At 38.6% G+C, this 15,736-nt stretch overlaps 1 protein-coding gene across 1 annotated transcript; it reads right to left on the reverse strand.

Annotated features, from left to right (window-relative positions):
* Positions 357-7,145, reverse strand: LOC18769409 (putative calcium-transporting ATPase 11, plasma membrane-type). Its single transcript, XM_007204606.2, has 7 exons — positions 6,834-7,145; positions 4,982-5,036; positions 2,921-4,881; positions 2,671-2,829; positions 1,565-1,736; positions 1,171-1,469; positions 357-983 (listed from the first exon to the last, which is right to left on the reverse strand). The coding sequence occupies exons 1-7, from the start codon at positions 7,002-7,004 to the stop codon at positions 678-680; spliced, it is 3,123 nt and encodes a 1,040-aa protein (XP_007204668.1). The 5' UTR covers positions 7,005-7,145; the 3' UTR covers positions 357-677.

A 15,736-nucleotide genomic window follows, 5' to 3' on the forward strand; every position in this document is an offset into this window, starting at 1 on the left:
CATCCAGTAAATACTGTAGTAAAGCTGCGCGGCTATACTAGTTTTGATAAAAATTTAAAATTTCTAAGTATAGCAGGATACTATACTATTTATGGAAAAAAAAAAAAAAAACAAAGACCTGCCTAGCGTCTAGGTGTATGAAAACAAGTATCGCGCACGGCTATACTATATATATATATTTTTTTTAAACTATGGTAAAGCCGCTCGGCTATACTATTTTAAAAAAAATTAAAATACCCCGAGTATAGCCGGTCGGCTATACTATTTATTATTTATAAAAAAAAAAAAAAAAACCATGGTTACTCCCAAAACTCAAGACGTGATATTTGAAGAAACAATAGTTCCAAATCTGAAAATTCCGAAGAAAATTGGATTGTAATTAGAAGGTATCTCAAGATTTCGAAAATTTCATATTCTGAAATATATTGGGATTTCAAGTCTTTCAATTTATATTATAAATTGAAATACAAAATTACACGTCAGTGATGCAGATTGTGCTGTAACCCGTAACCACTCAGGCATCTGGGAAAACTAATGAAATCCCAACATGGCATTGAAGGATTTCAAGCATCACTGTGCTTCAAACAACTTCGCAGGTTTATAAAGGAAAACTGGGATTATTTTTCAAACCTCAGGAAGTTGTTTAGAAGAAAAAAGGGCAGTTTCGATGTGCCTGTTCAAACTATGCTGTCGGGAGGACCAGAAGGAAGCGGTTCATATCCATCATGGTGCTTAATTGTACTTTCGACCGGTATGAACTTGAGCACAACTGCAACAAGCATGCTAACTGATCCAAGTAAAATGCAGAGTAACCATAGTTGCCAGCTTAGCGGAACAGTGCTAGCAAAATCTCCCAAGAACTCTACTATAATAACTTGGAAGGCCACTGTGCAAACCATGACGCCTAGAAATACCCAGCTATCAAACATGCCCACGAATATGTTTATCTTCTCTATGTCACGGCTGTTTATCTCATTAAACACCTGATAAAAACAAAAGCAAAAAAACATCACATGTATGTGGGATTCGAGTACTTATGCTGGTGTGTTAAGATTTTAGAGAGACGGACGGACACATGCATAGCCCAGAAGAAGTTATAGGCTGTATTGAAGTTAAATGTGTTGATGATGAAAGAGAAAACTAGGGTTGCTTTTAACCCGTAAAATGTACCTGGCAAAACACAAATGCGTTGAATATCACAGTGTCTAGAACTTCAGTTGCATCTGAGCCAGAAAGTCCAAGTAGATGTTTCCCATAGAAATTGAGAACTCCAAGGACAATCAGTTGATAGATACTCTGGCCAATTATATTCCTCCACATGGCCTTGGTTATGAAGCTTGTACCCCTCCCAACAGGGGGCCTTTTCATAAGTCCATCATTTGGAGGCTCTGTTGCCAGTGCCAATGCCCCAAGAGTGTCCATAATCATGTTGACCCAAAGCAATTGCACAGCCGTAAGGGGAGCAGATCCTGAAAGAGTTGTGAAATTTATCGTTATTTATTTGTGTCTTTCTAAACAAATATAATGGTGTAGCATGCAAGAAAAATCTGCCAGACCAACATACCTGAGACACATGCAGAAACAAAATTGATTATTAGAGCAACAACGTTAACTGTCAACTGGAACTGCACAAACTTTTGAATGTTTATGTACACTGAACGTCCCCATCTGGCCACATTTACTATAGTCTTAAAATTGTCATCCAATATGATGACATCAGCACTTTCCTTGGCAACCTGTATATACCATCCATGAATTGGCTATTTAGAACTAGGAACAACATCCAATTATCAAGCAGCCGAGAGGAGAAAACAAATCCTAAATGACACAAAATGGTAGTTAACCTTATGCGCATTCAGATTGCAGGAAAAAAAAAAAAACGCCCCGTCAATAATTAGCTAAATATAATGGAGTAGTTGATTTAAGCAGAGGGACTTGTGATTTCCAGAAATCAGCAATTGAAATTTATTGGAAGGATACCATTCCAAGTATACTACTTGGACAAAGTAATGGTTCAAAAATGATTTAGAAAAGTCATAGAGCAGCTCGTTGAGGTACATGTTGTAGTTTGGAGTTGCCTTTTCCTTTAGCAAGCAGTATATGCTATAATTAGCACGAGGACCAGAGGGAAATCACAGTAAATATCTCAAGTTGGTCTATTCCCCAAGTCAAGGGGTGTTAAAAAGCAACATAAATTAACAAAAAGAACAAGACACCAATTTCTTTTTCTGGTAAATGTTATACAAGTTACAACAATCAAGTTGCATTCACCAGCTTCTTGGTAGGAGGGTACTGAAGAGGGCAGTTCTTATCACATCTAAGGCTTTTTCAGGTTTTCTTAGGAAGCAGTTCTATATTGGTGGTCATTTCTATCCAAGGGTAAATATGGGCACCAAAATAGTAATATTAGTAACAAAAATAATACAACAAACAACAATAATTCGAAACTACAGCCTCAATTGTTTTTTCTTCTGGCTATGCACCAAGAATATATCTTTTAACATAATTGTTTTACTCAGTAACATGACGCGCCATGTGTCCTACCATCAAAGATTATGTGTATTGTCAATGCATGCTACATGCGACATACATGAAATGAGTTTGAGTATGTGACAAATCATGTTAGTAGCCATGTCATGGAGTATATCAATTTTGTTGGATGAAGGTAACCTCTGTTCCTGCTATGCCCATAGCAAGTCCAATGTCTGCCTCGTGCAAAGCAGGAGCGTCGTTGGTCCCATCGCCAGTCACTGCAACTACCTCACCAAATTCATCTCTCAGAGTTTTTACCAAGATGTGCTTATCCAACGGTAAAGACCGAGCCATCACCTGTACCCACATGAACATTTAAATTTTTTGTGAACATCTTTAAATAGTTATGGTTGAGGGTGAAAATTTTCCAATGAAATTATACAGTAACCTGAATCCTCGGTATAACAGCTTTCTTCTGCTCAAGAGACATGTTACGAAACTCCTGTCCTTCTATGGCTAAACCATCTTCTGTGAGTATGCCGCATTCTTTAGCTATGGCTTTAGCGGTATTTATATTGTCACCAGTGACCATTCGTACAGTTATTCCAGCAGCTAAACAAGTTTGAACTGCATCCTTGACCCCAGGGCGCACAGGATCCTTGATACCGACAACTGCTATCAATGTATAGCCATCATCTGGGATGTCATTTTCTATGGAAGAGTCATCTATATTTTTGAAAGCCAAGCAGAGAGTTCTCAAGGCTTCAGAAGCAAAAGAATTAATGACATCCGTGATATTCTTTACCTGTTCTCGGGAGAGAATAACAGATTCTCCATTAAAGTCAATAAATTTGTTACACATTCCCAGTACTATTTCTGATGCACCTTTGCAAAAGGCTCGTTTCCCACCATGAGGATGAGCTACAAGCACAGACATTTTCTTCCTCACAGAGTTGAAAGGTTCAACCTTAAGAATATTAACCTCTCTGCGCACGGCATCAAAATCACCACCCAAAAGTAAACCAAATTCTAATAATGCTGACTCTGTTGGTGTCCCCAAAATGGAGGTCTTTCCATCTTCCTTAATAACCTCAGAGCTTGTATTTTGGAATATAACCTGTAAAAGGATGCTTGATGCTCCAGATATTTCTGAACTCAATATTTCTTTACTCTCGTTACCTTTTACATCTAAAGGTTTTTCACATATCCATATCTTGTTAACTACCATGTGGTTTGTGGTTAATGTCCCTGTTTTATCTGTGCAAATGCAACTAGCAGAACCCATTGTCTCACATGCTGAGAGATGCCTTACGAGTGCCCTATCATTCATTAATTTTTTCATAGCAAAAGCAAGGCTCAGCGTCACTGCCAATGGTAATCCTTCGGGAACTGCAACAACAATTATAGTTACCGCAATAGCAAAGTAGTTCAATAGGATTACTGCATCAGTTGAAGACCAATCAGTGATCTCGTTGTTAAGTATTTTTTCCACCAAAAATCTTACTGCCAATACCAAAAATGTCAACACAGCAAAACTCAGACCAATTTTACCAATAATTGTAGCAACACCATTCAGCTTTACCTGCAGTGGGGTCTCATCTTCTCCTCCTTCACTCAGAGTTTCCATCAACTTTCCCCATTCAGTTCTCATACCAACTGTTGTCACCAGCATTATACCTGACCCATCCTGCACTTTAGTTCCTGAAAGAAGAAAAGGCTTCTCTTCATATACATTGACCGGCTCACTCTCACCTGACAAGCTTGACTCATCAATCAGCAAAGAGTATCCTGATATGAAAATCCCATCAGCTGGAACTTGGTCCCCAATTGACAAATGGACAATATCTCCAACAACCAAGTCATAAATGGAAACTTTTTGTCTTTTTTTATCCCTAGTGACCTGAACAAAAATCTTTTTCTTCTCCCTGTCCAAATCCTTGAATTGCAACGACTGTCTGTAGTCACTAATGGCAGTAACCATAACCACCAAAACTATACTAATTAAAATTCCCACACCATCGTACATGCCTTTTGGCCACCCCTCAGTGGCAATTCCAACTCCTATTGAAACCACAGCGCATACCATAAGGATAATTAATGTTAAGTCTTGTAGGGCTTCCCATACAAACACAAAAAATGTTCGGGGAGGTTTCTCCGTATAGCGGTTTAAGCCATAAACATTTTGCCTGATTGGTATGTTACTATCCTTGACACCTTCATCTAGCGAGACAGAGACTTTCCTTAAAATCCCATGAATTCCACCATGCATTTTCAAGGCCTTAATATCATGGCCACGCGTGATAGATGCAAGTTCATCTGGGTGAATGCTGAAACCTGAGGTTCTGGCATCTTCAGACAGCTTGTATTCATCCTGTCTTGGCTTTTCATTGGATCGATCACCAGCACCAGCTTCATAAGATCACATAACAAAGTGAGAGAAGGAATGAATACATGACATCAGCGGACACATAATGAACTTTTACTTGACCTATAAACTTAAAGATAATACCATCAATAAACTGCAGTGCTGCTTTCTGAACGTAAAGAGCAACTCGAATCTTTTCCTGGTAAAACAAAGAAGAATAACAAAGTCAAAAAACAGATGACAATCATAGTCCCCCAGAACTACGGTAGCAGCAAAAGTTCACAAGTCAAAGTCTTCAACTGAAAATAACAGATAACCACCGAGTATATTCAAACATATACAGTATATTATGGGAGAATTCAAAAGCCTATTCTTCAATTTTGTTTGTTTTGAACAAAATAATCTTCCGTGTTTAAAATAGTATATTACGGGATTTCAACAACTATCATGATCATTTGGTGGAGTAATGGGATTTCAAAAGATAGTATGACCAACAAGATTTTCAGGCTATAAGGAAAAAAACAATCATGAATCCTAGTATTTAGTATTAACCCTAGGATTTATTATCACGCAATAAATCAAAGGGTCCTCAATTCTTTAGCATGACCCTAGTATTATACCATAAAATCAAAATTAAAACTAAGTTTTTTAGGCCCATAAGATACTATTTTGAAGTATCTTTCACTTTCAGCATTAATATAATTTAGCAAATTTCACTTGAAAGTTGGAAGTTGGAGCTAATATATATTTTCTTTTTAAGAATTACTAGAATTTAACATACTGTTTTCTAATACACGAAAGCATACATTGGTGCTGACAATTATTATTTCAGAAAGATGACCAAATCCGTGTGTGCACCGTGTTTGACTGAAAATCACAATCAACTGAAATTAAACAAATAGTTGAGCATGATCTGCCAACTCCTGCAACCCCTTTTTGGGTTTTATAATCAAACAAGACGTTAATGTAAAAACAATTTTTCTTGATAATTTAATATGATTCATAATACTCCTTACCAAAACAATTTTTCTGAATGTTTGCATTAAACCATTTTCTGATATTTTGAATGTCTCACAATTCTTTGCTTTTTGCCCATATATATATATATATAGAAGATAAAACAGAAAGAAGCTAATCTTAATATTTTAAGATTCGAGTGTGTGAAATATCATCTATAGAAAATTTAAAGAGCCCACGATGCCCCCACTTGGGTGACCCAGCCACCCATTTTAAGGATCAAATTGGACAGGGACTCGGCCAATAATCTCTGGCCAATAATCTCTGTCAATAGCCATCCGCTATCAACACGGCGATACCCTCTTGTTTTAAAGTCATTATTTTTGACTTTTTTGTCATGCGAAAGTTCCTAGAAAATTCATCCCTTGCCATTATCGAAAGATGTAGTCAGAAAGGTCTTTTTCTTATATTCGTACTACGCGTCGTCGTTATGTAAACCATGGACTACTCTGCTACGCGTCGTTTTCTGTTGAGGCAAACGAAATTAAACGCAAGAAACATAGTGAACCCATCAATACAATAGTACAAAAGGTCGTCAGTCGAACGTGAGCCCCACCTGGCATGGGGGCATCACATGGAAACGGACGGGCATCGAAAAACAGTATTATAATAAAGAAAGGTTGAGAACAAACGTGGGACCACACACGCCTCCTCCTGCTTCTCTTTCTTTCTTTCATTTTGTGAGTTTTAATTTACAACCTACGATTAGCGATCACTGAATTTTTAGCAGTCCAAATTACTCAAATTAAAATATGAAAATCGTTTTAATTTCTTTTGTTTTCCTACCTTTTTTTTCTCGGTAACCAAACAAAATAAAAACAAAATCGTAATCAAAATAAAAACGTAAAAACTGCATATTTTTAGCAGCAAAACCTCTATAAACGGCGGCGTGTTCATAATTTTTTTTATTTTTTTTATAACGAAATCAAAATAAAAACGCAATAACTGCATAAGCTGAGAGAGAGAGAGAGAGAGAGACCTGGATTTGACGCTTCTTCCTCTCGGCCTCGGACCGCTTAGCGAGATCGGCCACGAAGCGGAACCTCCTGCGACGGTTCTTGACGAGCGCGACGGCTTTTCTCCATCTCCGAATAGTTTCCTCCGAAGGATTCTTGCTCTCCACCTCGAAGTCCTTCAAGTACCTCTCCATTTCCACTGTTTTTTTCTCTGTCCTCACAATATTCAGAGAGACGCAGAAAAAGAGAGAGTCGCTCAGAGGCGAAGACTAGAGGGAGAGAGGGAAGGGAAGGGGAACGGGAAGCCAAAGGTGTGAGTCGCAGACTTCTAAGCCAAAGGAGAAGATTCCGTACATGTGCGTACAAAAAGGTTTGTCCTGGGGCCTGCCGTAGATGGAGGCCACGTCACGTGGTTTACCGTGTTGGTGGGATTATTTAATCAGAGAATATTGTTTATGTGTGCATTATTTGTGGGAAAAGTGTTTACTTTGATTTTCTTGTCACGTGATTTGACAGATTATACAAATTACAAAGTGACACTAACTTTCCCTTGGGGATTAAATTATTGCGAATTATGATTTTGCTTTTCTCGCCACATGATTTTGATTTGGACTCATCACGTTTGTCTTTTTTTTAAAAAAAAATTTTTAATTTTTAATTCTTAATTTTTTGCGAAAATCACGTTAGTAGTGAAGAAGTATCCCAGACTTTTTAGCTATAAAGAAAAAACAATTTAACTTGACCAAAATACCCTAATTCTGGAATTCTCTAAGTTTGACTTAGCATTATAGGCTAAAATATAAGAAAAATTAGTGTATATAATAGACTATAGTTTAGTGTTTGCCAAAAAAAGAGAGTATAGTTTAGTGATAAAAAAAAATTAATAATTAAGATATCATAAATTAAGTATTTTGCTTTTGAATTTGGTGAATGAGTTTTGAATTTTGTTTTATAATAGGACAACAATGTGGCCCAAATTGAATGGAGTATTTAAATTCATAGGAGAAAAGACAGGTTTGCTCCTCTTAATTTAAGAGGTTTTTCTCAAAATAAAATTATTTGAGAGACCTCAATAGATAAGGACTGTATATATATATTAGCCCCTTAGCATATGCTCACGCATGTGCCAATTGGTTCTTTATTTTATTTTATAGAATTAAAAAAGATAATAGGAAGTTGTGTTCCATAAAAATAGGACTCATTACCTGATTTTGTTTCTATTTAAAATAAAATTAATATGAAAGAGTGTGAATTTACCATATTATCCTCATTAATAATTTTAATTGTTGATGTTTGCATTAACCAATGACATTTTATGGTATGAAAATGTGAAAAATAGATGGTTTTGATCATTGAATTTTTTTGTTTTTGTTTTTGTTTTTTTGTAGGTGACTCTAAAAGTTGTCCCTCAAATTTATTTAAGGAAACCTTCAATAGAAGGAGACTGTATATGGGGTCTTTCTTCGTTACGGAGTCCACGATGCGGATTGGTTACGAATATCTATTTTTTACCATACGATGATACCAACTTTCAACGCTTCATTTATTCTTTTTTTCTTTCACCGAGTTCAATCTTCTCTCTCTCTCTCTCTCTCTCTCTCTCTCTCTCTCTCTCTCTCTCTCTCTCTCTCTCCCTCTCCTCCTTTTTAATTCTTTCTTCCGTTTTCTTTCCTTTCCTTCTCTCTTCTCTCTGTTTCCTGCGTTTATCCCTTTATCTCTCTGACAAATCATGTTAGTAGCCATGTCATGGAGTAAATCAATTTTGTTGGATGAAAACATTTGAAAGTTTCAAGGAAAAAAAAGCTGCAAAGTGATTGTAAGGAGAAGTTACGGGAACCGAAATTCCAAGAAGCATCATAGGATTGAATCATCAGTAATGGGTGTTATAGATTATAGCAGAGAAAATCAAGGAAAGAAAAAACTCCTTATCTTTCTTTCTTTCATTTTGTGAGTTCTAATACAAAATGCTCATCTAAATAAATATCATCCATTCTGTTTAGGCTTAAATTCCACACGCCAACCCAATTGACTATTAACCCATATCAAAAACAAGAGTTTGGGCTTTGTTTTGTTAAAATCAAAAGTCAGCCCAGACGTTTGCGAACCAATTTGCAAGGAATAAATTTACAGATTAAAGATTAATTTCCATTAATGGTGATTTAATTTGGACAAATCAGTTTCTAATTGGCTTTAAAACTAAAGCCTAGCTTCTAATCTCTCCAAAGGCTCAAAATTTGATCATCACCGTTGATCACAATTTCAGAAATCAAGTCAGCAGATTTTGAAAAATCTCTCTCCACAAAGCCCACGTGACTCTAAAGTCAAGGTGTCAACAGGGCAGAGGAAGTGATGGGGAGTTGGTAGAAGGGTTAATCGGAAAACCACTCCCCATAACCATTTAATGCCACAAAAGGAGGGCCAAGTTTCCTTTCTATGCTCGTGAAGGCTTCGCATAAGAGCAAGTTGGGTTTACAAAAGATTTGCAAGAGAGAGGAGAGTTGGTTGTCAGAAGATCAAAATTGAGCATCATGGAAACTAACTGCTGATGGGTTTTCTTGTCAGACTAATTACTCCCCTCTTTTGCATTGGAACGGAAAATCCTCTCAACAAATTTGTCCTCCAGATATTAAGGAATAAACGCTCATTCAGATTCTCCATAAATATGAAAGAAGGTGAACATGATGAAAGACAACCAACAATTCAATCAAAACAAAAACTCTCAAGTTATACCGACAAACTCAAACATATCATATGATCCCAAAAGCCTTTAGACTCTGAAGCAACCAAGCTCTTTGATTTATAAAAGACATCCAGTCTCTGACAAAACAAGCAGAACTCAGGTGTCTGACTTCAGTTCAACTTAAAGAAGTAATTCACAAAGAAAACGAGATTTCTCTCATTACAAATTTAGTTCAGCATATGCCAATCAAGAAAAATTCAGGTTTTTCATAATATGAAAACCTCAACAAATTTACAAGGATGCCTTGATATCTGAGAATCATCAGAACATATCACAAGTGATCCACAATTAAGCAGAACAGGTGCTGAAGTGTAGTTCCGGACCAGAAATTGCCAATCCAGCCACTCCAATCCAATCCAGACTGAAGAAATCCCAGTTCTGCCCATCCAACAAGCCTTTTCATGGCTAAAATAGATTAAAACTTAATTTCCAACTGAACCTCATCAGTTGAAGGTGCTGATGTTTGAATCCAGCACAGATACATCTAGTCCAGCCTGAGTCACAAGCAACAATCGAAGCAAAAATCGAAGCCTAATGTTCTGTTGTCATTTCATATGTGGCAGTTCCCTTTTGTTTTAAAATGTGTAACAGGCAGTTCTCTTTAAAACAGTTTGATTTATTTTCAATATTCATTTTGGCTAGAACTGCTAGTTTTTACTATGAGAAATTGGGAAGTCATCACCAGTCTGAGGCAAGAAAAGAACTTACTTGGAAGATATTCCTCACCCAAATTCATAATCACTTGTTTAAAGTCAGTAACTTGGGGCACAAGTTATCTATTTTCATAAGTCTGTTAGAGTATTGACCACTAACAGTGGCATGCCCTCACACTAAAGAAAGTTGACTTGTTGACCATAAATGGTTTTCAAGTCAATGGGGAATTTTACCATACCATCACAGGAACTAAATCTAAACGAGTGAACAATTTGGCACGCACGGTGGGACCTCACAATATACATACTCCTAAAAACACTTTTTAGTGTATGAATATTGGAAGTTCAAGCCAGAACCCACGCTTTGCCATGGAAAGAGATCAACCAGCTTTCCGAGAAGAAGGACATGAATCAGAAGAGAGTGATGCTAGGCATTCAGCTTACGGCAATACCAGGAGTAGATGTTCCCGATCTAGCTCCAAAATGATAAACCAAATACAGGAGGCTGTGCTTCGATAAGAAGCTGCAGCACAAATGAGCCATGACAATCTGAACAACATGACAGCCATGATGCAATGGCAAGTCAATAGGCAGTTTAGGAAGGATCGTGAGGCTGCTATTACGAGGAATCCAGATCCAGACAATGTAGTCCAGCAACTAAAACTCCCTTTCGGACCTCCACTAGGATTGGCATGGCCATACCAAGAAAATCCCCTCATTGCATAGATAGCTGGAGTACCTGGAGTAGTAGAGATCCAGGCTGGACAAAGGGGATGAGCCTTTGTCACCCAAGAATAGGAAGCTCCAATTCTTCCACTAGGCCCAGCACCAGTTCAGGCTCCCCAGAATCAGCCAAAACTTCCAGTTGTTCCATGGCCAGAGATTCCACATGGCCAGTTAGTGGCACACCTGCCTGAACAGCCAATAATGTTGCCTTATAGATCTAGAAGAATGATCCCAATCCATTTACCCAACTAGCAAGAAGTAGAAGAGGCAGATGAGGAATTAATCCTTTCGCTAACAACGACAGGAATAAGCTATGGGCAAACTGGATGAATCATCCAGATTTCGAAGAAGATGAAGAATATAGGGAGGAGGTCATACCCAGACCATACAAAATTGAACAGAGGGCTGAACAGAATTAGCCAGAACAGGGACGGAACTTACCTCATGTTAACGCTTTGAATGACATGGGGGCACTACAAAGAATGATTAGAGAGATGATGGATCTTGAGGTCAGAAAAGGAGAAAGGCCCACTTACAAGAAGCCATATCCAGCTTACATTAATCAGATGCCTTTACCCCCTGGTTTTAAAGTACCAACTTTCACTTTGTTCAATGGAGAATACGCTCATGCGTCATCAGTCGAACATATAGGCAAATTCCTTGTCTAATGCATAGATATAGAGAATAATCCCTTATTGAAGCTTAGGCTTTTTGGGAATTCCCTGTTCGGACAAGCTTTTACTTGGTATACCAATTTACCAACCAATTCTATCCAGACATAGGAGCAGATGGAGAATGCTTTCCACGACTATTATTTCAGAATCCAGCCAGAAGTCACCATAAGTGATCTTGCGGCTCTTAAACAGAGTGAGGATGAACCTGCCTAGGATTTCATCACCAGGTTTAGGAAACTCAAAATGAAGTGCAGAATCCCCTTGGAAGAAAGGCCCAGATGGCTCAGACCACCCTCAATATTTCTCTAAGAAAGAGATTCGATGGAATGGTGTTTGGAGACTTGGCAGAATTGGCAGATAAAGCTTCCAAGTATGAAAGAATTGCTAAGGGAAGAGCAGCAGAAGAGAAATTCTTCCAAATGCGCATATTACAAGACACCATCTTCCTCAGTCCATTTGGTTGAGGTAGAATCGGAAGAAGATTAAGAAAGTTCAGAAGAAATAGAGGTGCATCTATCAATCTACTACCTCATAGACTATTGGTTAAGCTGGACAGAACAGAAAAAGACTAATCCCAACGCGTCTTTGTTTGGGCCTAAATTCAGCACGCCAAAATACAAAAGACAGGCCCATGGTGAAAATTCCTGCCCAGCCCAAGCTGTCCAGACAGGTTGGGCTTCACGCCAAAATGTCGAAAACGAAGCCCCAGCCTAAGAAAGACCAACGTGGAAACTTTCAATTGGGCTTCAAGGATCAGCCCGTAATTTTTGTTAGGTTCAAACCCAAGGGATCAAAAACACACCCACGTGATTACCTCAACTTTGAAAAGTCAGCAATTCCAACTAAGTTTAAAATATGAGAGGGATATCTCTGAAACACTGCCAACAGAAGATCAAAACCCATCTGTGTTCGAGATTTTGCTCCAAATCAATACACCATCTTCCAAGGAATTCACAGGTCACGCTTCCTAAATTAGAACGGGAAACAGGGAGCTGTTCAGAAAATACAAAAGAAAAACCAAACCGCCATAAAAAGCCTACACAGACGGTGGCGTTGGTTGAAATAGAAAGCTACCACCCAGGAAACCAGGGAAGGGACTGCTTTAGGAGGTGACTACTGAGAGCCTATCTGCCATGATTGACAAGAATCCCTTTTTTACTTTACATTATAGGAGATCTTTTTGCTGCCCATTATTTAGAATTAAAATCACCTCCCCAAGAGGTTCTCTTATAAAAACGAAAGTAGGCAAGGAAGAAAAGGACACCCAACAACAACAAAAAAGAACACTCAATTCATCAATCAAACAATCAGAAATCAACCAAAGGCAAAAAACTCAAAACGATCACTTGATCACTGAGAACCTTCAAACAAACTGGAGCAACCAGAAGCTCATTTGAGCCACACAAGAAGCCAGCTATAGATCAGAACTTCCAAAGTTCAGACTTAGCGAAATAAGTCATTCAAAACGAGACTTCTCTCGTTACAAATTTGGTTCAGCTAAAGCCAAGACAAGCAGAGTTTGAGTTTTCACAAATATGAAAACCTCAACAAATTTTACAGTGCAGTTCCAGCTTGCTAAGTCCTCGAGAACAGCCACTTCTGCCCCTTCAAACTGAAGAAGCTGCAGTTCTGCCCACTAAAAGGCCTCACGAAGCGTGAAGTAAACATAAAGCTCTGCCAAAATCGAACTTTGGTATCGATTCATAGCTCAGCCTGGCATCTGAAGTCACGAAGCAGTACGGACCAACCCAGGCGTGTCCAGTCCAGCCCAAGCTAGAGCCTTCCATCCAAGCAGAAATGGAGTTCCGGCCATCTTTTAACCTTCCTAGCGTCAATATGCATATCTATTGTTTTGTAAAAGGCAGTTCTGCCTAAAACAGCCCAACTTCTATCAAATATTTCTGGCCAGAACAGCCATTTGATACTGAGATAAATTTTGAAAGTCCTCACCAGTCTGAGGCAAGAAAAGAACTTACTTGGGAGATATTCTTCACCCAAATTCACAATCATTTGTTTTAGAAGTCAGTAACTTGGGGCGCAAGTTATCCGCTCTAAAAAGAAGTCTGTTAGAATTTACATTGCTAGCAGTGGCACGCTCACACACCAAAGAAAGCTGACTTGTAGACCAACCAATGGTCTCCAAGCCAGTGGGGAACTTCGCCCTTCCACCTCAGGAGTAAACATGAAAACGGGTGAACAGTCTTACAGTCACCAATTTCGCTGGGGGCATCACCAAGACCCATAGGATATTGGATGTGGATGTCACGGTAAGAACCAAGAAGCTGAAGATTGTTTTCTTTGTGGTAGACACCACTTCTACCACTTACAATGCATTACGTGGAGAGATTGGATCCACCAAAGCTTATGTGTTCCTTCCACTCTACACCAACAGTTGGCCCTCTGGCATTAAAAGGGTTTTATGAAGAGAATAGAGGCTGATCCACTGTCATTTTTGCCATCTGCAAATTTTTTTGCAGATCATCCAGGGGAAGAGATTGAGAACATGGATTCCATGGATATAGCCAATGCAGATCTGCTGAGTAGAGCTCACACCTATCTCAATAATCCCACCCATTGGAAGTTGTATTTTGATGGGTCTAAAACTAACCTGGCTTCTAGAGCAAGAATTATTTTAGAAGATCCATTAGGAATCAAACACTGTTATTCATTCGAGCTAGATTTTCAGTGCACCAACAACAGTGCAGAGTACGAAGCTTTGATCATTGGCTTCGAGATGCTTGGAGATTCCGTGCTTGTTATGAAGCAGATTGCTGAAGCATACAAGTGTTTGAATCCTTCCTTAACTGTTTATTTGCTGGCAGCCTAAAATCTCCTGGCAGAATTCAGGGAAGCCACTTGGGAACATATTCTAAGGGAAGAGAATTTTGCAGCCAATGAAATGGCTCAAATAGCAACAGGAGTGCAAATACCTGAAGACTGCATACAGAGAATCATCAAAGTAGGGAAGAAGAGTCTACCATCTGTTCTGACCAGGGGAATGGAGATAGATGTCAATTCTACCATAATGACTGAGGAGGATTGGAAATTGCCTATAATTAGTTATTTGCAGTATCCAACCATTCCTTCCGAGAAGAAGATAAGAATCATGGCTTTGAACTATCTCATGTGGAATGGAGACTTTGTCCGAAAGAGCAAGGATGAGCTACTCTTGAGGTGCTTGGGGAAGGAAGAATACATGAAAGTAATGGGAGAAGTCCACGAGGGAATCTATGGAGCTCATCAGAACGGAAGAAAAATGTGCTGGCTGATCAAAAGGTATGGTTATTTCTGGCCTACCATGGTGAAAGACTGCATAGAATATTCTAAAGGATGTGAAGCTTGCCGGAAACATGGACCAATCCAGCAAGCTCCCTCAGTTCCTATGAATCCAGTTGTTGAGCCATGGCCATTCAGGGGATGGGCAATGGACCTCATTGGTAAGATCTATCCAGCCAGTAGCAAACACCACTGTGTCATCACTGTGGCTACAGATTACTTCACTAAGTGGGTGGAGGCTAAACCAGTCAAATCCACTACATCTCAAGAGATCATCACTTTCATTGAGGAGCAGATTGTACACATGTTTGGCATACCTGAATCAATTACAACTGACAAAGGGACTTCCTTCATATCCAGGGAGATGCAAGATATGGCAAGTAGGCTCAAGATCAAATTACTATGCTCAGGCAAATGGATAGGCAGAATCAAGCAAGAAGGTGATCATTAATATCATCAGGAAAATCCAAGGCAATGGCATGAAAAGTTGTCAGAAACCTTATTGGCCTCTAGAACTTCAAAGAGAGAGGCAACTGGCATGACCCCAATATAAAATGGATAATTCTAAGGAAATAATATATAATAGTAAAGGGACAAGAACATTGCTTTAGATACATAACGTACATAAAGTAATAAGTCCATGAATTAAGATATAAATGGAAAGTGGTCCAAAGAAGTTAGATACACGAGACATTTCCATACATATAAATATCGTATCCTAAAATGTTCATGGTCATAGGATCACCAATTGGACAATGGTGACCTGCAAAGGCAAGTACACATTATGTCTGCTCAATTGAGAGGATGACTAGTTTCAAGTCATTCGTGTAGAGACATTGAGACAGATGTGTAGGTGC

Source organism: Prunus persica, chromosome G7, assembly GCF_000346465.2.
Source record: "Prunus persica cultivar Lovell chromosome G7, Prunus_persica_NCBIv2, whole genome shotgun sequence".
Taxonomy (NCBI): domain Eukaryota; kingdom Viridiplantae; phylum Streptophyta; class Magnoliopsida; order Rosales; family Rosaceae; genus Prunus; species Prunus persica.

Bases quoted from the DNA above. Each gene is read 5' to 3' on its own strand.
- LOC18769409 (XM_007204606.2), bottom strand. From the start codon at position 7,004: ATGGAGAGGTACTTGAAGGACTTCGAGGTGGAGAGCAAGAATCCTTCG. The intron at 4,882-4,981 runs GTATTATCTTTA...GATCTTATGAAG, and splicing joins AGCACTGCAGTTTATTGATG to CTGGTGCTGGTGATCGATCC. The intron at 1,470-1,564 runs GTATGTTGGTCT...CAACTCTTTCAG, and splicing joins TGTTTCTGCATGTGTCTCAG to GATCTGCTCCCCTTACGGCT.